Genomic DNA, 23273 nt, shown 5'->3' with positions numbered 1-23273 from the left:
TCATTTATGTTCTTCATTAAAACAGAAAAAGATTCTTGCGTTTGTCAAAATAAATAAAAGCAGAAAATTGATGATAAGTACCAAATTTGAGATCAACTGGCCGCAAAAATTGATTGTTCATAAAAACTCTCCTTTAAAGTTCCAAAATTTGTTCTATTTTTGACATGTTTTGCTGTCACAAAATGCCGTATATTCTGCACATCCTATGAGTGCATAGAATTTAACAATTTCAAAGCCAGAGCTTCTTGCTCCTCCAAAGTACGTGCATTCCCTGCCATTTCATTTCTTTCACCATCGTCACTGTCACTATCGAAGTATACTTTACTCTTTTTATGCCGTCTGTTAACAGTTTCGTCTTCTTCTGACCCAGAAATGTCATCTTGGTCGTCCTCTTCTTCATTCCCAGCTTTCCATTTCATCTTCTGCTTTATTCTTTTTTCTCTAAGCCGCTGGCGCTCTACAAGCTTGTCTTCCTTGTCAGCCTTCTTCAAATCATCGCGCATCCTTCTATAGTATTCAGCTTTTTGTTCTGTATGATGACATAAAGACAGATGTGTCAAAAATCCAAGAACCCACATTTGAGCTAACTATTTCAATGCTATCAAGTACAAGATCGTATGAACGGATGCAATCTAGCCATGGTCAGATTCTTGAATCCAAGAATGATTGCAAAAAATACCAAAGAATTTTCTAATTGCTAAACGAGTAGTTATATATAAGGAAATAATTTGAAACAAAATTTTATTAAATGAGAAGTTTACACAAGTTGCTGGTTTGCCATTATTGAAAGAGGGTATATATATTAGTTAGAGTCAGTCACGGTACAGCTATCTAAGACTGAAAACTGTCACCAGTTAGTTAGCATATATAACTACTCATTTGTCAAACTCATTTCCTTCTCTAACTCAACTTCCAAATTAAAGAAAACACCATGACATGCAAGTTGCATTGTACATTTCCTGATTTATAAAGAAAAAAACAGAAATTTTGAAAACCATGCATTGAGAATTTGAGGTCCTACCTGGCTTCAATTGATAGCCTTACAAATGTACAATTTCACCATGCAAAATTATTACTAAGGTGCTTAAAATGGATATACATACCTGGATCAAGCAGCAAAGCTTCTTTGCCACTTTGTGCGCCAGCTATCCTGGCTAGCGGAGGAAGTGTGTTGCCTTCATCATCAAAGACAACCCTGGTCCCCACTGGCCTATGTACATTAATCTTGAGCTTCTTTTTCTTCAATACACGTGTTGCTGGTCTGCACAGGAAAGAACACAATTGATAAGAACAAAAAATTTGAAAATCCACATAAATGGCTCCCACCAAGAAATATGACGAATGCAACTTTATGCCCAACAATAAGTTTGAACTTTTTTATTAGCCATCAACATCATAAGATCTTTTGTTTAAAGGTGTCATTCTGCCTCAGCAATTCAAAACCAGAAGACTTGTCCAGCCTCTTCAACAACCATATAAAAAGAAACCAACACGGAATTATCAAAAAGTAATCTAAATTTTTATCAGTGCTACTGAAAACACGTAAACATACATTATTTCTTCAATTTCAGATGACTTCACTTCATCATCATTTGCAGCATCTGCTAACTGAAAAAGATCATTTTCGATTTTTTCATCCTTGAGAGGATCTGTGTCTATCTTGTTTCTTGAAACCTCCAAGACATTATCCTTACTTGAATCTTCTGGTTCATCTAAAACTGATTTTGTTGACACAGCTTTAGATTTAATTTTTTGGTTAAGAAAACGGATTTTGGGAGTCATTGGTAAACCTAATGATGCTGAATACTCGTTAACAGGCAGTTTCATAACATCAAATATGTCTTTATCCTTTTGTAGATGGATGGATCTCATATACGTGATGAACGCCCTCTGTGCCCGATGCTGCAGGTCTGGGTATTTAACCAGTAAAGATGCCAACAGACTAGAAACCGGTTGCAGTAGTTCTTGCCTTGGCTGAATAATCAGCAATTACAAAAGCATGGAAAGAAAATATGTCAGAAAAAACATAAAACACTGAAGAGAGCCAGAAATAAAACGGAAAACTTGATGTTCAAGTGAAGATTGAAATTGTGTGTATACTAATAATTATCAGGGCAAGTGTACCTTATTGAAATGCACTGGAACCTTTGCAGCTTTTAACTTTTCAAGCATTTGCATTTCTGAAGGCAACAGAAATAAAACTGACTTTCCACCAGATTTATATCGAGCAGTGCGACCAACTCTATGTATGTAAGAAGCTACATTTTCAGGACAATCAACCTACAAATGCGAGAGAAGTGAGACTTAGACCATAAAAACAAGCTTTCTGCTTCCAACATTCCACCCCAAAGCCCTAAGACGTGCTACAAGACAGAACACAAACAGGATGAGCCTCACCTGAACAACCCAGTCAACTGCCTTATTAAAATCAAGGCCTCTTGCAGCCACATCAGTTGAGAAGAGAACTGAGCGCTTCTCACAAAACTCAGAATATATTGCCATTCTTCTTTCCTGTTTCATCCTCCCATGAAGGCACTTCAATGGTATGCCAGGGTGCAGTTTCTTAAATGCTTCAAAGACAAATTTTACCTATTAAGAAGGGATGACAACATTATGGTAGGATAGTCAAGCTCAAGAATTTTGCACCCAAAAAATACAAACATTGAATCAACCAAATCCAGTGATCAACAAAAATCCTTTTCAACAGAGAATTCCCCCCATTTCCATTTGAAGTATTATGAGCACTTCATCCCAAAAAGCCTTTAAAAACTTTCTCACTGCAATAACCATAATCAGCACAACAGAAAACCACAACAGAAGCTCTACGAATGTAGACTACATCCATTGCAGTTACACATGCAACAGTGCATATATTACTAAGCTATTGAATATGACACTAACAAGCTAACTTTCAGTATCAATGATTAAACAAATTGCAATATCACATTCCCTCAAACTGCATAAAATTCTTGAAAATAATGAGTAGCTAGTGTAGTCATGCATGTGGCTAATCATCAACAGTGCAACTTTTCAGGTGGCTTGACAATAAAATTGTAATAGAAGCTTACAACATATGATTCCCTTCAAGAAAAATAACTTCTTTGACAGGACAGAAAAGTGGAGCTACCTGTTTACAGCTTGAAAGAAAGACAAGTATTTTCGACTGTAGATGCGTCTTTATGAAACTCCACAGCATATCTAATTTTTGATCAAGGGGAACAATCATCACAATTTGCTTCAGTAGAGAAGGTGTGGCAGTCACTGATTCTTCATGCACACTCAGATACTCTGGATCCTTCAAACTCAGTCTGGCAAGATCTTGAATTGACTTTGTTTGAGTTGCAGAGAAAAGCAAGGTTTGTCTACGCTTTGGTAGTTGAGAAATGATTGCATTTAGTTCCTTCTTGAACCCACTGTCTAGAATGCGATCAGCCTCGTCTAGCACCAAAACCTATACCAAAAAGACCATTCAATCCTCATTAAATAAATACTTACATATGTTGTTTACATAATTGAAGAGGAATCCAGGTTAAACTATTTTGTTATAAGCTGCTTTCATAAGTTATTCTAGAAAGCTCACTGAAATAAACTGATAGTACCTTACGAACATGTCATAAACTATTTTTCATAAACTCTCTCATAACACTTGCACAAAAATTTATGTCATGAGATAAGCTCAAATAAGTTATAAATAAATTCTTCCAAGCACACTCCTCTTGCCCAAAAATAAACCTAATGTGGAAGATAAAGTTTAATTACACAAATACTCCCCTTCAACCATTGTTGCTAAATCACCTACGTACTAGTGTAGTGTCTACCAAGGAAGCGAAATTTGATGAAGGTTATCAAGAAAGACAGCTAGCACACCCAAGTACTATATTATAAAACACACAAGGAAGTAGAGTGTGAAATAATAAAATAAAAATGTCGGAATTGTAACTCTAACTTCAGAGTCGAATTGGGATTAATCTATAACAGTAAGAAAAAAAAAAGGCTACACTGACCTGCATTTGTGAACAGTCAAAATTGGGAGTTTCATCCATGTGTTGCAGCAGTCTACCAGGTGTGCAGATCAATATGTTGAGCTCATTAACACGTTCTTTCTCCATGTCAACATCCTTTCGACCACCAATGAGAAGGCCAGCACTAAAATTATGGTGTTTTCCAACATCCTTCAACACATCAAATATCTGACCAGCCAATTCCCTTGTAGGTGATATGATTATGCTGCCAACGCCATCCTCAGGTCCCCATCTCTCTCTATACAACTTCTCCAACACCTATCATTCATAATCCACCATAAACAACTAACCATAAATATAAGAGTAAATTACACTGACACCCCGATATTTGATGAGATTGACAGAACCCTTGTATTTTTTTTCTATCTCATCACTGATTCTCTTAATTGTTTGAAAATTGTAAAGCATTCCACTGACACTACTTATATATTAAATAACTCCCCTGAATTATTTGAAAAACATCTCACCATGATCTCTTAGAAGAAAAGTCGTGGTAAACATTAGAAAAAAACAATGAGTGTGTGCAATTAATTTCACGAAACTTAAGTGTAATTTACTCCAACTATAAATATCACAATTCAATATCCCATTCGTTCACTATAACATTTTCTCACTCTTTAGCATTGCCGCGATTATATTATTATCACAATATTTGAATTAGTTTAAAAAAATGAAAGGAACTATAATCCGAAGTGAATGGAGAAAAATGAAGCACTTACAGGGATAATGAAAGCGAGGGTTTTACCGGAACCAGTTTTGGCGGCGCCGAGGATGTCTCGGCCACAGAGCGCGTGGGGGAGAGAAGCTCTCTGGATGTCGGTCATGACGACGAACTTGGCTGCCCGCAAGGCGTCCTTGGTTTTCTTGGAGAGCGGGAATTGGCCGAAGCGGGACGCGCCAGCGTAGCGCGAGTAGGTGTTGTCTTCGAGGCGACCAATGGGGGAGTTATTGGGCAGATGTGGGAGCGACATTGGGTTGGAGCCGGAGTCCGGCGGCTGAAACTGGATCCATGAATTCAACAGATTTATCTCTTCCTGCTCTGAGAGTCTCTGTTGCTTCCGAAACTCCTTCGATTTTGGTCTTCTCATTGTTCAAGCTTGATGAAGAAGAAGAATATGAAGAAGAACGTTGAAGCTTAGGTTTGGTTTGTGTTGTTGCGGCAGAAAGAGGAAGAAAGTTAGAGTTGGCGGCTAAAAAACATTCACCAATTCATCAGAGATTGGGCTGGCCCAATTAAAGACAATTCTTTTTTTTATACATTTTTTTAAAAGAAAATACACTTCCCAATTTTGTTTTTGCAAATTTTCCCTTCAATCATATAACTTAAATTGTAATTTTGATTTTCCAATTATTTTATTTGATTGAATATTTTATTATTTAACTATTTTCGTGATTTTTTATATAATTATTAGTGAAACACACAAACCGATATTTATTTATCCAAATTTTGTTATAATAAAATTAACGAATATGCTAATATCTATACTATATATAATCTATACTATTATATTGGATTTCCCACGTAACTATTTTTGATATATATCTATACCTGTTTTTGATATATATAACTATTTATATATATATATATAAAAGTTAATTTTATTTTAAGTTATTTTGTAATTTTGTAAATATTAAAACAGTTATCAAAATGGAGTTTTTAAACATAAACATTTCTGAAATTAGTTTTTTAAATATATTTTTATTTCTTCAGTTTTCACTCACAGTTTATTTTCAATTTGAATTTATATTTGGAATTTTTATTATTGTTTTTCTCTCCTCTCTCTATCTTTTCTCTTTGTATCCCATTAGATAAAAAAATTCATTCTTCGAGATAAGAGTAGGAAGAAGAGCACACATCCCACGTTAGTCTCCGTAGGTGAGTTTTATTTTCTTTGTTGTTTAATTGTTAATGTTACTCATTTTTATCATTTTTATTTTTTCTACCCTGTTTTTTTCATTTTCGTACAGAGTTATCTTAACATCATTGTTGATCTTTTTCTTTTTCTTTTCATTATTATATTTATTTTTTTAGTTTTATGTTAGTGATTTATAAGAATGATGACGTAATTTATTTGACATCATTGCTAATGTGGGCATGTGGAGAGTGAATGCGTTATGAACATTTGCGGTAAGAGAGGAAAGAGATTAGAAAATAAATATTAGTAACAACAAATCAAAATTGGTTAGGTTTATTGTGTTATAAATTTAAATTTGTTTAATATATTTTTTTCTGTAACTTAATACAGTAGGTTGAAACTCATAAATAATGAGATAAAATGTTTGTATCTTATTTTTACTTAGTGATATTTAACATTTAAAAAATATGAATACACATAATAATATACAATATAATAATAAAAAAATGTGGATGCATCGCTAAAACACATGTATTTTCGGCTAGTTATTATAAAACTATTATACGCGCTCAATATATATAGAAATTTATGTTAAAATAAAATTGATTTTAGTAAAAATAGTTTATATACTTCATTTCTTTTCATGTGTTTCGTTCAATAATGAAATTAAAATATATATTTCTTTTAGATTCTTCATACTTTTTGAATTTTATTATTAAATAAAAGAATAGAAAGAAATAAAAGATACAAATCTTATCAGAAGATGAATGATACACTCGTCATCGCATTGATTGATTAATTTTTTGTTTATTTTAAATAAAATAATTTTAAAATATACATATCATTTTACTAACGGACTTAGGCACTTGCGAAAAAAAATAATCACTGAAATATGTGAATGACAGAATTTTTTTTTATTGAAAATGAAAAATTGGAAAACATTAGTAAGAAAGAAAAAAAAAATAATACGGACAAAAAAAGAAAAAAAAGAGACGCATTTCAATCTATTTGGTTATTGAAGTGCGTCTTAATGCATATAAGAAAATGGGAGACCCAAAACAAAAATACTTTTTATCAAGAACAAAAATATAATATTATTTATTAAGGATATTGAAAAAACTATAGATAAACAAAGTTATTTAAGCACCTATGTTATTTACAAATTTTACCTGCTGGAGAGTTTTTAATTTTTATCTTATTTTTTCTTAAAAACCAGATATAACCTGACACATTTCACAGTGTTCACTTTTTTCTTTATCGCGAAGTTATACATTAAAAACATGACAAAAATTAGTAAAAAATTAAGTTAATTTTGACCATTTAAAGAAACTAAAATGGTTCATATATGTCATTATTCATAATAAACTTACATATTTGTCCAGAATAAATTGATTATTGTGAAATTTGTTTATTTGATGATAAATTGATAAGTATTATGGCTTGAGCGAATGAAGCGGAGATTTTCTCTCTGCTATCACAAACTAGTTATGCACTCCCTAACTGCTTCTGCATTCCACCATTCATCTCTCTCCAAACCCTCTTCACAAAACAGGTTCTTCTACATTTTCTCTCATTATTCATATTGGAGTATCTCAGATTTTTGTTCTTTCTCGGACTTCCTTGTTACATTCAAAGCATTTTTTGGGTTTAATTATTTTTTGTTTTATTAAAAGCATTTTTTTCTTACACTATGTAATTGGGTTTGATGCTTTTCCATGGTATGCAAAGAAAGTTTCAATTTTGATGAGTGTGTTTCCAACCCTTTTGTTTGTAGTAATAGCCCTGTGTGAAATGTGAAGCTTGTATTTGTGGGCCAGCCTTGTGTGAAGTTTTTGGCATTTGGGTTGTTTGTGAAGTAGAAAGGGTGAATTGGGTGGAATTAGTTGTTTGTAGTTTGGGACAAGGACACAGTGAATTGAGATGAGTGGAGTGGGGATTGATATTGGAAATGAGAATTGTGTGATTGCTGCAGTGAAGCAAGGTGGGGTTGATGTTTTGTTGAATGATGAATCCAAACGTGAAACCCCTGCTGTGGTTTGCTTTGGGGAGAAGCAAAGGTTTTTAGGGTCAGCTGGTGCTGATTCTGCCATGATGCACCCCAAGTCCGCAATTTCTCAAGTGAAGAGACTAATAGGCAGGAGATTTGCGGACCCTGATGTTCAAAATGAGTTGAAAATGCTCCCTGTTGAAACCTCTGAAAGTGCAGATGGTGGCATTCTGATACACTTGAAATACATGAAGGAGAGTCATGTTTTTACCCCGGTTCAAATAGTAGCAATGCTCTTTGCGCACTTGAAGACCATAGCTGAAAAAGGTTTTGGGACCACCGTTTCTGACTGTGTTATTGGGGTTCCATCGTACTTCACCAACTTGCAGAGACAAGATTATCTCAACGCAGCAGCAATTGTTGGGTTGAAGCCTTTGAGGTTGATCCATGATTGCACTGCAACTGCTCTTAGTTATGGAGTTTACAAAACAGATTTTGCTAGTGAAGCTCCTGTTTATGTTGCATTTGTTGACATAGGTCATTGTGATACTCAGGTCTGTATTGCAGCATTTCAGGCTGATCAAATGAAGATACTCTCACATGCTTATGACATGAGCTTAGGGGGGAGAGACTTTGATGAGGTTCTGTTTAGTCATTTTGCTGCAAAATTTAATGAAGAGTACAACATTGAAGTGTATTCTAATGCCAGGGCATGTAGGAGGCTGCGTGTAGCATGTGAGAAGTTGAAGAAGGTTTTGAGTGCAAATCTAGAGGCTGATCTGATCGTTGAGTGTTTGATGGATGAAAAAGATGTTAAAGGCAATATCAAGAGGGAAGAATTCGAGAATCTGGCATCAGGACTATTGGAGAGAATTTGTGTTCCTTGCAACAAAGCATTGGCTGATGCAGCCTTGACGGTAGAAAATATTAATTCTGTTGAGGTAGTTGGTTCAGGTTCACGGATTCCAGCTATAACTGGAATATTAACTTCTCTATTTAAGAGAGAACTCAGTCGCAGACTTAATGCAAGTGAGTGTGTAGCTCGTGGTTGTGCTCTCCAGTGTGCAATGCTGAGTCCTGTTTTCCGTGTCAAAAAATATGAGGTTTGAATATTGAAACAAAACACTGATCCTTATACTATCTTCATGATATGTATATACGTAGGAGAGTAGATTATTGTGTCTGTCTGTAGATTGTTAGGTTAGAAATGTAATAAATACTAAATGAACTAAGTTGCTACCTTGGTTTCTAGGTTTATTTTCCGTATTTAGATCGCCCATGTCTCTTTTACCTATCTATGTTGAAATATGTCTAACTTTAATTTCTCATAGATATAATTTTTTTCGGAATTTTGCATTAGCTTGTATTAGTCTATATAGAGTTAATGTAATTTTTTGTGTTTGTTCAGGTCCAGGATTCTAATCCTTTTTCCATTGGACTTTCATCTGATGGAAAGCCAATTCGTGCAGGATTGGATGGTGTACTCTTCCCAAAAGGCCAATCCATTCCAAGTATTAAATTTCTCACATTTCAGTACAGTGATTTACTCCGTTTGGAAGCATTCTATGCCAATCCAGATGAATTACCTCCCGGGACATCTCCTAAAATTTGTTGCTTCACAGTATGCCTTCTTTAGAACTTTACTATATTGCAAAGGAGTTTAGTTCATCTTGTCCATGATTCCATGTTATCTATATTGCCTCACTTTTCTTTATTAATTATTACCCTCTCTGTTCTTGCTTCTTCTGTTGTGTGCTTCATGTCAGGCATGTGGCAAAGAAAGTCATTGTTGTAAAAGTATTAGTAGTTATAACAATATGAGAATCTGTAGATGTGCACATGCTTGAATAAATGGTCATGTTCATAGGAGAAGGGAAGAAGATATGGTGGATCTAAAACCATCCATATATTAATTATCACAGGACAAATAAGTTATGATAATTAGTTGAATGCTGCCATTCCTTGTGCCAGTGATCATGAAGTGTTATATATATGCTTATCCATTTGTTTGTCACTTCTATTCAGATTGGTCCTTTCCATGGATCCCATGCAAGTAAGGCAAGAATTGAAGTTCAAGTTCAACTAAATTTTCATGGCATTATTGGTATTGAATCAGTTGTGGTAAGAAACCTTATTTTTATCTCTTCATATTGCATTATTAGTCTCTCAAAGATCTTTCTAAGCAGATGGACTCTTTTTCTGTCTTTTAGTTGGTTGAGGATCATGTGGATGATTCTCGTTCAAATTCTGAAACAATCAATATTGAACCTGTTTCTGAGACAATTGAAAATGCCTCAAAAGATAGTATCAATGAAAAGTGCGAAGCTTCTCATCATTCTGTAAGTTCTTTCATAGTGTTCTCTCGCACCTTTTTTAAGTGGAAGATATGAAGATATTAGTAAATTGCCCTTTAAACATGAAAAATTATATTGCCAAATTTTATTATCTGATTATTTATGATACTGAATTCTGTAACATATCTGTCAGACTCATGCAATTCATTTTTATAATGTCTGTGATGTTGTATCTGTACATTTTTATCTTGTTGAGATTGTTTTGATTGCAGATATGATTCATGTTGGTGTTTTGAGAAAATAAAAGTGTTACTATCATGCCTTGTTACAGGCTGATGGTACAAGAAAAGATAATGCTAACAGAAGGCTTCATGTACCAGTGAGTGAAAACATTTATGGTGCAATGACCAAGGCCGAGATATCGGAAGCTCAAGAAAAAGAACTCAAGTTAGCCGATCAGGACAAAACTATTGAGCAAATCAAGGACAGGAAGAATCTGTTGGAGTCTTATATTTATGAAACAAGGAGTAAGGTACACACTCAATATCTTTATAATATGTACACATGTCGGGTTTGTGTGAGATTCAGGTACATTGTATGAGTTTGTTTGAACAAACTTTTCCATAAGGATTTCTAAAAGTGAAAAATAAGGACAAATGAAATAAGTTCTTCTGTAAGTTAAAATTAGTTTATTGTAGAAGTTCTCTCATATAGTTTTTCTTAGTTTTTATTTTTTTAATTTGTGCATGAGTTAACTTTAACTTACAGAGAAATTCATTTAATCTTATCTTCTTATTTTAGTGATCCTTTTTTCTTCTTCATTATATTCATTTGTTTACCACGAGGTTCTCCTTCTTCAAAAACTAGAGCTTTAGCTTTTGCCATGTAAATATGAAAATGAGATAAAGTTGTTGTGTAGTCATTGATGAATTGATTTTGCGAAGCCGATCATAAAATCTGCATAGGATATGGAATTAAAATCTTATAGCTTATATCTTTTCTTGCCATTGATCTTAATAGTGTTTTTAAAATTATTTGATTGCATGAGTAGCTCTTCAGCACATATCTAAGCTTTTCAAGTGAACATGAGAGGAAGGACATATCGAGGAGCCTGAAAGAGACTGAGGAATGGCTTTATGATGATGATGGTGGTGATGTAACCGCAGATGCTTATTCTGCAAAACTAGCAGATCTAAAACAGGTAATTTTGTTTCTTTTGCAAAACATGTCTCCCACGCCACACTTCTTGTTTACACTCTTCATGTTCTGTAGCTGGTGGATCCAATTGAGTATAGATATAATGACAGAGAAGCAAGACAACAAGCTACAAGAGATTTGTTAAGTTGCATTGTAGAGTATCGAATGTCAGCAGGTTCTCTTCCACCCCAAGATAAAGAACTGGTACAATAATAAGTAGATGAATGACTGTAATTGTGGGATGTTGCCCTTAGTATCAGCTTTTGTGTGACAGCCATATTTTTTTCAGGTCATAAATGCGTGCAATAAAGCAGAGAAGTGGCTAAGAGAGATGAGGCAACAACAAGATCTTTACCCTAAAAACATTGATCCAGTATTAATATCAGTTGACATCGAGAGCAAGACAGAGCAGTTAAACTCGTATGCTTTCTTACCTTTCTGTTTTCCTTTTCAGAGGTTCATAATTGAAGGGTGCTATGATCATTCAATTGGGTCTGAAATATACACCTGCTGAAGCAAAGCATTGTTTGGTCCAAGTTATATAAGTTGATTTTATCTCAAAACTAGTGACTGTTACATTTTGATGTTTTCAGAGTATGCCAACAGATATTGAAATCCAACGGTTCTCCAATTTCAAGAGACGAGGATAAAGACAAGCAGAATACCCCATGAACTGAAGACATAAGCTTTTATTAGCTAATGGCTTCTGACATTATTGTTCTTCACACTTGTTCCCTGCTTGAGGAATTGAAAGAGAAATCTAAATACAGGGAAATCTTGGGCAATTACTGGTTCAATCGTCAGCTTTCATTATTTTATTTTTTGCCCCACCTTCTACTCAAAGCATCCAATGATTTTATCTTCATATTTTAACTGACTCTTTCAAATTCATTCTGTACCATGGAGTAAATATTTACGAACAATGGTTATTTCTTTGAAGATGCAGCACATGTGGTTGAGGGGGTACTTGAGTTGCCATTTTATGTCAGGGTTTACTTGAAGCTGATGTTTCCTTTCGTAAATATGGGAGGCTTGAACTAAATTTTACGTCTGTGACATTTGTTATTACCAAAAATGCAGTGTTGTCTAATAAAAAATTAGAACGCTTATCAAGGTTTCTTAAAGTTATAGTATTTTTGGAGTGGAAATTCCCAGTTTTTGAATCTGTACACGCGTGCCAATCTCACGTTCATAGTTTACGAATGTCATTGTACCCAAAATTATGTTTACATTCGTTCATATAAATGCAATATAAGAATACAGGGAAGAAAAGATCATCTGATGTCTTATTCACTCAAAATTTGCTTTAATCATTCCTATCGTTCATTTATTATCTTTCATCTACAAAAACCAGAAAGAAATTATGCATAATTAAGAAAAGCATAAAAACAACTAAGTGGAGAATCAAGCGCGGATCGAAACATTATTGTGGATCCCAATTGAATCATTATCTAAAGCTACACTTTGCTGGTGACCCAGGACCTTAGGTTCGTGTGCACTGTACATAACTACTTTCATGGCTCACAATATATACTGTGCAGAAAAATTTTAGCATCAAAACTTCACCAAGCAACAATCCCCTTTAATCAGGTTACTCATGTGATGCTGCATACTGGAATTGGACCTATAGGGTTTTGTCTCCATCCAAAACATGATACGGTAAACTTAGGGCAATGAAACAGGAATTGGACCTATACGGTAATGCTAGTCATAAGATCCACAAGTAAATGGCCGGGAATAAATGCCTTCAGTTTCTCTTCTTGGTTTTGGTAGTCTTGGAACCTGTTTTCTTTTTTGATCTCTTGAATGCTTTTCCGCTCTCCTGTAAGGGTCAGGCCTTTAGTGCTACATCACAACCAAAAGGACAACAAAACCACAGAATGGTATGCAAGTATATCTACCTTCCGATACTGTGCATAAGCACCCCGGCCGGTCAACTCCTGCCCACTTTTGTTGACATACACCTGCGACGGAAAAATAAGAATCAGGTCCTGATCGATTGATACAATGTGACAAAATAGGTTATAGATGGTGAATGGTTTAAAAGTTTTTCTCAAATTTTGATTTTGATTCTTGTCCAATAAAAAAGTTTGGTTTGAGGTCCTATAATTTCAGAACCACTGGGAATAAGTCCCTGCCATCGAGTGTACACTCTGACTTCGGTCCCAACACTACCAATTCCTAGTGATTTTGAAACTAAACAGACTCAACCAAACCTGTAAATTATAAGGATCAAAACAAAGTTGAGAAATTCTAAGTATCAAAACCTGAAATTGTTTAAAATATTTGCCTTAAAAGGCTATTCTAGACAGCTATACCAAGAATTGTAAGAATGACTAGAGTGAGTAAATTCCAGTAGGGTTTTGCTATTCTGTATTCGTCATTGGGGTGGAAGATATATTTCAGAGAATAAGAGGAGATTCAACACAACTATATCAAGAATTGAAAGGGAAACTATAAGACAAGTTACAGCAGCATTTGCAATAGCGTATTCTATATTCATGGCTGGAAGAAATTCAGGGAATAAATTGCAATTTGCTGAATCAATAAAAGCAACAAATCCACACTCTGGTTATAAGAAAGTTCGCTACACAGATAAAAACACCTTTCGACATTGCGATAACAACTTTGTATCTTTAGTTTCAATCATAAGGTGAAAAAAACTGACGTTCTAGATGAAAACTATGACACAGTATGCTACAAAATTAATACAGAGACACTAGCAGCAAAACTTGAGACTACAAGAGATATTTATAAAAATATCGATTACATTATAAAAAACAATAATGTAAGATACATATCGGATATCTAATATGCATATCAAATCGTGCATCATGGCAAGATATAAATCTTAAGTAACATCCAGTATGGGCTTTTGGCAGTTCAATTTACACAACATTAGAGAACAGCTCACATCTTATGACCATCATCTAACATGACAAACGTAAGTAAATTTAAGCAATCAATGTTTAACATCATTAAATTTAATTTTCTAGGATTTTTCACATACCTTTTTTCCTTCTGGAGATGTATACCAATGACCAGCAGATTGACCACTTGCTTGGACACGCCTTTTGCCAGCATCCTTTGGCGAACTGGCAAAACTTCTAGGATCCACCCAATCCCCAGAAGCACATGATTGGTTTGCAGGAATTGATTTGTTAGCTTTACTTTTACCTTTTGAGACACTATTCTTAGTGCTATTCCTCTTTGTTGCTCTCTTTCTAGAAGATTCCCCATGGCTAAATGGTGAAACAAGTTTGGGATCCACCCAGCCTCCAGAAGTGTTGAAAGATCCCTCAAAATTCAAATTACTTGATTTGTTTTTCCCCCTTGTTGAGCTGTTTACACAACCATTTTGAACTCCCTGCATGTTTGAAGCTCTTCCATTGCCAAATTGTCCACTAAAACAAAAATACACCAAAAACAATATGTAATGCAAAACGACAACCATTTTCTTTTTAAATCACTACCAATGACTAACTAAAAAACGAGCATGTGCTATGACTTACATGTAATCAATGTGTGAGGCATTAGGTTGCTGATTCACTCTGTCTATGGCACCTAATGGATTAAAATTCCGCAAGCGACTGCTAACTAACTGCTGAATTCTGGGATCCTCGTGGAAAAAATACTTATGAGCCGGATGAACTGGGTCCACAGATTCCCACTGTGGTTGATTCCTTTGACAGCTGGAACTGACCCCAGGATACTTCTGAAAGTGACTTTCATTCACATCACCCGGCACTTCCTTGCACTTATCAGAACGAAAGTACTCTTCACACAGCTCATTAAAAGCTGGTGTTGGCACAGAAACATTCTTCACTGGCGAAAAATCCTTCCATAGATCCTCGTTTCTGTTCTTATCAAAAGATGTTTTCTTGTTTTTATCTAAATGATTGCTAGGGTTAATTTTATTGGTCCCACCAACATTAACATCTGAATCATCAGAATCGGAATCAATCAGTTGGAACCTAGGAACAGAAACGTTCTTCACGGGCGAAAAATCTTTCCACAGATCCACATTCCCATTCTCATCAAACGATAAGTTCTTATCTTGTTCTAAATTGTCGCTAGGGTTAACCTTATTGGCGGCACCACCAACTTCCACATCGGAATCATCGGAATCAACTAACTGAAACCTACGGAGAGGACTGGTCGTCAGCTTGGGAAACATCAAGCCACTCTTCCCAGTTTCTAACCTAGCAGAAGCAGGAACATCATCTGAATGTTCCTTTCTTTTCCCATTTCTTGATGAGTTACTACAATGATGACGGTTTAAACTAAAAACTCTACCACCATCCAACGAAACTTTTGAGCTGCTACACACTGAACGATTCCATGACGATGGAAGCGAATGCACTAATAATAAATATTACAGCAGAGAAAATTACCAATTTAGAACAAAGAAGGGAAAATTATATTATTTAAAATTGAGAAGCGGAGAGAGAAAAGGTGTTAGCTGACCTTACCTTGATCGGGATCTTCCTGCGAGGAGAACTCCTCGATATCCTCGTCGGCGTCGGGGGATGGCGGAGGGGGACCACGGCGGAGACGCTTGAGAAGAGGACGCGGCGGGTCGGGTCGGGTGTCGGGATCGGAGTCGGAGACGTGGGCGGCCGGAGAAGGAAGTGGATTGATTGGGGAATGCGGCGGCGTGTCGAGACCAAGGGAAAATGAGGGCACTTCGGAGTTGGCCATGGAAATTGGAAGAGAAATTGAGAACGAGAGAGAGAAAGAGAATGGGAAAATTGAAATTAGGTTGAAGTAAATAAGGGTTTGGAGATTCGAATTTGGGGAAAAATGGAGGGAATTGGAATTTCTGGTTCGCGGGTGAACGAGTGAACGATGAAGTGTTGAGAAGATTCTCTTCAGGTTTTTTAAGTCTCTTAGTTTTTATTTACAATAAGCTCTTTTTATTCACATTTTTCATTGAATATCTAAGTTATTATTTATGTAATCAATTATGATAAAAACTATTTTAATTGTCTACTTCAAAATAATCTAATTATTTTAACTTGAAATCCTTTTTAACTATCTTAATGTATACTGTATCAAAAAAAAATCACATATACCTTAGTTTTGATTATTTTAATTATTTTTCTTTATTGGTTAAAATCAACAAATTCAACTGCATTTTAAAGAATTATATAATAATTACAAGTGATTCTTTAATTATATATAATTGGAAATTACTTTAATTGTATCAAATAAAATAAAATATAAATATTGGCCTATTTAATTTAACTAATTCAATTAAACATATATGTGGAGTGCAGTTAATTAAATTAATATAGTCACATATTGCTACCTATGAAGAATAAAAATAAAAATTGTTTGAATTCACAGTGCAAACTCTAATCTTTTGTTTCTAATCTTTTGTTTGATAACATGTTATGTTCTTTATTTCCACTAAAGATATAAAGCTTTTATTGTCGTGTTCCATAAGTCAGAACTTATTCAACAATTATTATCAGCAAACAGAAGAGAAACAATGCTGACTTCAATTTCATTGTTTTTCATTAGATATACTTGGAGAGCACTAATTATCAAAATGAACAAAAAAGGAAAAAGACAGAATGCAAGGTAAATGACTCAGAACAAGTATGAAGTTAAATTTTTCTGTCCCAGAACCTACTAAAATACAATCTACAACAAATCCTAAGCAACATCATGAACGATAGAACATCAAAATCTGGAGTAGATAATGCTACCATCTATATTTTATGACAATATTTTTTCCCTTCAGATTTGTCCTCTGACTAGAATTGATACAAGTACAAGACAAGCCTACATGCTTCTCATAGTTTTTCTCAAGACCCTGCCTAAAGAAGTAAAGTAAGGCTGGTAATCCCATATTACAGAGCGAGCGATTTCCCCAGAAATCCCAGGGTTTGAGGCATTTGGCACAAGATAGTGAAAAGGGAATCTGCTTAAAGCTTAATATGAATGATGATGAAGAACTGAAATAAGAACTAATATGAGGCAGAAAATGTGCAACTATTCATGGCCCCTCAGCACTTTTGAGCAGATTTTCCTCAGCAGCATATATTTGTACCTTCACAATCTAAAATGAACTGCTTTTCATCAATCATTTATCAATTATCCAGGTTGCCAATCTGTGCAATACCTTAACTAAATCTTCTGTTTAAGAACATGGCGCAACTGAACCTTCTGGCTTTCCATTCTAGCCTCCAAAAGTCTGGCTTTCAAGCTATTCTTCTGCGCACCACGAGGAATGCATCCTTTCATACCACCTTTATGTGCATTTGGACTTCCTGACTCAGGACTTAACTGGTATAGAAGGTCTTGAGGGCTCAATCCACCTTTACCTGATCCATGATCAGGAGACATTATGACCCCATTTGATAACCTTCCATTTGAAAGCTTCCCATTCATTTCCTCTAGAGAGATTATCTTGTAACTATCCCCGTTGTTTGGGTATGTCCTCCAGAGCCTTGTTATGGATGATACCTTCTTTGATTGCTTAGTTGGTATAGAGCACACTTCACTTATTTCAGTTATTTGTGTCTCCTCACCTGCAGTTTCTTCCCATTCAAGTACACTTCTCCCAGAGACATTACTCTCTCGATGATTCCCGTTCAAAGATAGGGTACTCCCTTCTGGTGAATAACTCGAGCCTTGATCCTCAACATGGCTCACAGTTTCCCATCCACTTTCATCTCCTTCTACATCCCCATTATCATCCACAAATACATCAGGACGCCTCTGAATGCCATCCTTAGTTATGGCACTGGCTTCAGGACTCACCATGTGAATATTCGAGGCATGACTGGCAGAACTGTGAGAAGCACGTGGTTCAATCTCCCTCTCATTTGCCTCGCCAAAATTTGCTTCTTCAAAAATGGCATAAATGTCATCAGAGTTAGGGGGTTCGTATGAAAATCCCTTGATGTCTTGAATGTCCATCGCAGCTGCAGCCTGTTGGAGTGACTCTGCCTCTCTCAGCTCAGTTGTGTTCGGATCTGCACTTCTTGACTTGATAAAACTTTCCAAATCTGCAACAAGTTTATTCATCTGTGAATACTTCTCTTCAAGAGCAACTTTTGCATCTATCAACTTCATTTGAACACGTTCTTCACGCCATACTTCTGCCATCTGTAACATCTTCCTCTCCTCTTCCACTTCTTCCCTGTGTTTCATAGATTCCCTCTTCAATGCTTCCACTTCAGCCTTGTCTTCTCCAATTTCCTTGGCAAGCTCATCACACACTTCCTCAATCAATTCTCTGGCCTTCCTTTCCTTCTCACAATCTTGAATGTAGCGCTTTGCGGAGAGTTTGGCATCGGCCAACTCATTTACCAACCTTGAATTGACAATCTCAATCCTCTGGCGATTTTTTCTTTCTCGACTCAACTCTGATTTAATGTCATCAATGTATGCATGTATTTTCTCATGCTCTCTGCTTCTCCATTGCGCCCTTTCCTCACTGACTTTCTTCAGGAAATGTTCAAGCTTCTTTTTGGAGGAGCGGTGTTCAGTCTCAAGCTCCTGAATTCGTGCCCGAGCCTGCTCTAGTTCAGCTCTGAGAGCAGATACCACAGATACTGCACTTGCCTTTTGGTCAAGAAGTTTCATGTGGCTGTAGATATGATGTGCCTCTTCATCTGATGTTTTTAAACATAAAGGATCCCATTTTGTTGCACCCTCCATTTCAGTGTTGGAAAACTTGAAAGGTTCAGGCTGAATGAATAGCACAGAGTAGGTTTAATATTAGCACCTTAACTGTTTGCTCTTTCACTTTAGTAAGAAAAAGCATAACACTATGATACTCTTTGCTCATTCAGAAAGTAAAGGCTAATTACACCCAATAGGTTTACATGAAAAAATTGTTGTCTAAGTCATTTCTATGCAGACCTATACTTCTATATATACATAGCATGGATCAATGCAATAATCAGCATTATTTGTTAATTCCCAAGTTACCATCCAATAAACCATTTTTCTATCAAATTTCTATTTATTTGTTTCAAAGTTTAATTAGGGCATCCCATCAGGGGTGATGTCAACCTATATATGCATGAGTGTTTGCAAGGACAAGCTTTGATATATTACTAAAAACCTCCACAATATGAAATCATAAACAACACGTTGCTATGATTATCACTTAATGATTAATGTCATTTTAACAAAGACGATTAAAACAAGTAATTGCGTGACTAACCAGGCAATGGGATCATCAAGTAGTACAGGGTGCAGTTTTAACTTGAGTTATTACATGCATATGACATTCACTCAAGAATTTGCAAAGACTGAAGAGCTGTAAAAAACTTCTAATGGTAACATCATATTCAAGCAATTAGAAAAACCATACCTCACAGAAGTGTCCATTCTTCACCCCAAATATGGAACGGGGACTTTGCGATGGATTCTTCTTCAGATCAGATTCATGGATCATGCCATTGGGATGACCTAGGAACTGGTTCCGTGCATGACCACTTCCATGCTGCAGATAAGTGACATCACATCAGTAGTAAGAAAGGGAAACCTATAAAATTAATATTGCAAAGCAGATAATACAACATAACGTCAACTATTTACAAAGACAAACCCTACCCAAATGATTCTCCAATAATTAAAAAGACTAATAATTAGGTTTCCACTAGTACTTCAACGAAGAGCAAACAAAAAAAATACATTTGAAGCTTCAAAAGACAGTTGTTTCTGCTTTCATGAAAGCATAATCCATATCTCTTAACACAGAAACATGACAATAATGACGAGGAACCGAGGATAGAATCTGAAAACCCACCATTCAAAATCAACCAACAACAAAATCATCATAAAAAAATATTCCCGAACAATAAACTATAATTCTTTTCTGGGCCTACCACACAGTGGATGGAATAACCTAGTAGCATATAGCTGCAAAATCAATTTTAAATCAGAAAACGCTGAAACATGCGAGATGAAACAACACTCCCACGGGAACGAAGAAAAACAAGGGATCTCAACTCAAACAAGAGAAAAACAAACAACAAAAGGGTAATCGATGGAGATCCCACATTGACCAGCTACAAGGCAAATATAGCGTTTCTGCCGTTAAGCAAGTCTTAGAATAGTAACCCAAGTTCTACCTTATGTTCCAACCCCTTCCGGCCATCACCCGAGACAGTCTCCGGCAGATGCAGCCGCCAAAGCCCGGCGGCCAGTCTCCGCGCCGACACTACGACTTCCGTTTCCTTCTTGGCGCTCCGGCACGTTCTCCGGCGAGACCCGGCGAAAAAAGACTTCTGGTCCTCTTCGAGTGGATCCTCGTGGATCTTCCACTTCAGCAGAGGAGTTTCTGGTCTGCTCCGTTTGCCACCGTGCCTCCTCAACCGGGTTCCGGGAGTTCTCGGTTTCCGCCGCTGAAATGGCCGCGCCGGTTCAAGATCCCAGTCCGGCGAAGGGTTGTTGCTCACGCCCCTCGAAGCAATGCCCGCCGGGAAAGTCGCCTTGCCGGAATACTTCATCGTCGCCGGCGAGTCTCGGCCATTGGAGTTACCTACTGAATAAATGCTAATACTCGCCGCCGTGCGAAAATGAAACAGTGAATGCCCCAAAATGATTAAATGAAAACAGTGAGAGAGAGAGAAAGAGAGAGATAGAATCTGTGTGTTGTTGAAGTGATGAATGAAGTTCGTGAAGTGTTTGTAAGAGAGAGAGAGCACACGAGGAAAGTACACAAGAGAGAGAAACAGAAACAGAGAGAGAGAGAGTTTCACTGTTTCAGAGATTTTGGTGAGAAAAGGACGAACGAACACAGTGAAATACGAATACAGATACGCGAGAGGTGTACGTGGTGACGTATGTTTATACGGTCAACGTATTTATTATCACGCGCGTGAAATCATTATAAGCTGCTATACTTGGTATGCTTCCTGCTACAACACACGTTCTCATTTTAATGAAAAATCACGTTTAAATTATTTATTTATTTATATCTGCAAATTATTTTTCTAATATCACCTCATATCATTATTTTACAAAATTAGACAATTTAAATCAATTGATTCCTTTTTTTTTAATTGTAATAATTTATTCAAGTTACAGGCATTCATAGTATAATGTAACATTATTTTTAATATAAACTTTTTTAAAACAAATCAAATATACACTATCTAAATTAATCACTCAATAAACTTGATTTTACCGTTTTCTTTGAATAATTTGCTGATTCAATTGCTTATTTCTTTTAATCTTTTGTCCTTTGATAATTATCAGCATTAAAAAAACTAAAAAATATGAAATTATAAAGGCTAAAGTTTTTAAAATAATATAACAAAAAAATAGTTTATTTATTATTTGTTATGAAAACATTATTAAAAGATGTGTGACTAATTTTATCATGTAAATTTGAAAGTAATTTGTTTAATCTCATTGAAATAATATTTGAATATAAAAAAGTTACTATAATAAATATCATTTTTAGATTTTTAAAATGATATTTGTTTCATAAAATATATAAAAAATAATTAAATGAATTAATTTCCATCAATTATAACATAAATTAGTTTATCACAATCAATAAAATACGATTTTTGTAGATTCTACATTATTTTTAAAATAAAAAAAAATACATTAAAAGATTCTTAAAATGAATAAACAAAATTCTTCAGGTATAAAAAATAAAATACCGAGTAAAAATTAAAACTGATCTATTATAAATTTTAGTTTTTTTCACACGTATTAAAACATAAAATAGTTTTTAGTAAAGCATTCATATTTTTTTATAAATAATTATTTTGATGGAAAAAAGAGTGATTAATCTAAATATTGAAAAGAAAAAACTGAAATAATAATAATTGTGAAAGAGAAAAAAAAGAGTAGACCTAATTGGTGAAGCATTAGGGTACAATTTGGCATGGCGTGATGAGGTGAAACGAAAGTAACGCACGCGCGATGAACGGAGAGTGTGAAGCACGCGTTGCCTTGGTTGTTCTGAAAAGCAAGTGGCGTCACTGTCTCATCTATTTGTTGCTTCCACACTTCACTGTCTTCTCCATTCACTCTACTTCAAAAGGTATCCGAGGGAGACTCCACGTGGCAACCTCACAAGCTGCCACGTCGATGAAACAAAACGTGCGTTTCATATTAAATAAGCACTCACATGGGTTCAAATTATTGGTTATTTTAATTACCCAAAAGATAACATAATTAATGAAAACTTTTTCATGGCTAGAACTTGAATGTAGAATAGATCTATCTGGGTAGCTTATTAAATTTTTTATTATTATTATTATTTAGTATGAAAATAAAATAGAAGTTATGAGAATTAATAGTTAAGGTGTTGGAAAAGTGGATGAAAAATGTTTATCTTCTCTATGGGATTTAGGAAATTATTGACTGACTTCGTCTTTTTCCATTCTTTTAGGCAGATTATTAGGGGTTTAATGCGGTCTTTATTACTTTGATGCTACTCTCTTTCGAGTCTCAGTCGTTCAATCTTAGATGAATACTGAATGAGAGTACCTATAAAACGCACTATGACGCTCAAGTCAGCAAAAGGAGTATTCGACATTTGGAGATGTATAGTGATAATGACATATCTTGTTTTTAGAACGTGCGTTATTTATATTATTTTAATAGATTTACCTTATTGAGTCAAATAGTGGAATGAATTGCGCCTATTACCTAGTTTTTAATGATAGTTTAGTTTTACTGACCTTAATTTGAGTGTTAATAATTTAAGTGTGTCGGTTGGTCTGCACATCGTGCAAAACTCAATCAGTTCGATAAAGAACACCGAAGTATGATATTGATCGATCAATCCATACCAGGACAGTTTAGAAAAAATAAAATGAAAAAAATAATATTTGGAAGAAAGAGTGAGATGACGTGTTGCAATTTGATTGGATGGAAAGGGAAAGTTAGAAGGTAATGGATTCAGAGAATCTGAGAGAGTGTGGGCCAC

At 35.3% G+C, this 23273-nt stretch overlaps 4 protein-coding genes across 11 annotated transcripts; 1 reads left to right on the top strand and 3 right to left on the bottom strand.

Moving 5' to 3' along the window:
• Nucleotides 1-85: 85 nt before the first annotated feature.
• Nucleotides 86-5248, bottom strand: LOC137825915 (DEA(D/H)-box RNA helicase family protein). Of its 2 annotated transcripts, none has more exons than XM_068631724.2 (8): nucleotides 4742-5248; nucleotides 4005-4280; nucleotides 3128-3451; nucleotides 2398-2589; nucleotides 2125-2280; nucleotides 1553-1974; nucleotides 1104-1261; nucleotides 86-529 (listed from the first exon to the last, which is right to left on the bottom strand). In XM_068631724.2, the coding sequence occupies exons 1-8, from the start codon at nucleotides 5108-5110 to the stop codon at nucleotides 204-206; spliced, it is 2223 nt and encodes a 740-aa protein (XP_068487825.1). In that variant the 5' UTR covers nucleotides 5111-5248; the 3' UTR covers nucleotides 86-203. The 2 variants fall into 2 exon arrangements, with proteins under 2 accessions (XP_068487825.1, XP_090150035.1); XM_090293909.1 differs by having other exon boundaries at nucleotides 4768-5228.
• A 1867-nt stretch (nucleotides 5249-7115) lies between these two features.
• Nucleotides 7116-12378, top strand: LOC137824128 (heat shock 70 kDa protein 16). Of its 7 annotated transcripts, none has more exons than XM_068629589.2 (10): nucleotides 7116-7430; nucleotides 7659-8968; nucleotides 9274-9486; nucleotides 9891-9986; nucleotides 10076-10204; nucleotides 10491-10691; nucleotides 11211-11360; nucleotides 11432-11560; nucleotides 11646-11776; nucleotides 11950-12378. In XM_068629589.2, the coding sequence occupies exons 2-10, from the start codon at nucleotides 7799-7801 to the stop codon at nucleotides 12026-12028; spliced, it is 2298 nt and encodes a 765-aa protein (XP_068485690.1). In that variant the 5' UTR covers nucleotides 7116-7430; nucleotides 7659-7798; the 3' UTR covers nucleotides 12029-12378. The 7 variants fall into 7 exon arrangements, 3 of the variants coding, with proteins under 3 accessions (XP_068485690.1, XP_068485689.1, XP_090150034.1); XM_068629588.2 differs by having other exon boundaries at nucleotides 7249-7430; nucleotides 7653-8968; XR_016514852.1 differs by having other exon boundaries at nucleotides 7282-7430; nucleotides 7653-8968; nucleotides 10540-10691.
• A 239-nt stretch (nucleotides 12379-12617) lies between these two features.
• Nucleotides 12618-16241, bottom strand: LOC137824129 (Rho GTPase-activating protein). The gene is made up of 5 exons (XM_068629590.2): nucleotides 15829-16241; nucleotides 14869-15718; nucleotides 14367-14760; nucleotides 13258-13320; nucleotides 12618-13178 (listed from the first exon to the last, which is right to left on the bottom strand). Exons 1-5 carry the CDS (start codon nucleotides 16055-16057, stop codon nucleotides 13104-13106), a joined length of 1611 nt encoding a protein of 536 aa, XP_068485691.1. The 5' UTR covers nucleotides 16058-16241; the 3' UTR covers nucleotides 12618-13103.
• Nucleotides 16242-16947: 706 nt separating this feature from the next.
• On the bottom strand, nucleotides 16948-21141 carry LOC137824413 (uncharacterized). The gene is made up of 3 exons (XM_068630051.2): nucleotides 20455-21141; nucleotides 19692-19823; nucleotides 16948-19060 (listed from the first exon to the last, which is right to left on the bottom strand). Exons 1-3 carry the CDS (start codon nucleotides 20830-20832, stop codon nucleotides 17492-17494), a joined length of 2079 nt encoding a protein of 692 aa, XP_068486152.2. The 5' UTR covers nucleotides 20833-21141; the 3' UTR covers nucleotides 16948-17491.
• Between the last annotated feature and the right edge of the window lie 2132 nt (nucleotides 21142-23273).

Source organism: Phaseolus vulgaris, chromosome 8 (assembly GCF_051622355.1).
Source record: "Phaseolus vulgaris cultivar YP4 chromosome 8, ASM5162235v1, whole genome shotgun sequence".
NCBI lineage: Eukaryota > Viridiplantae > Streptophyta > Magnoliopsida > Fabales > Fabaceae > Phaseolus > Phaseolus vulgaris.
Note: the sequence above shows the minus strand (reverse complement) of the source record. Positions and strands in the feature narration are given on the sequence as shown.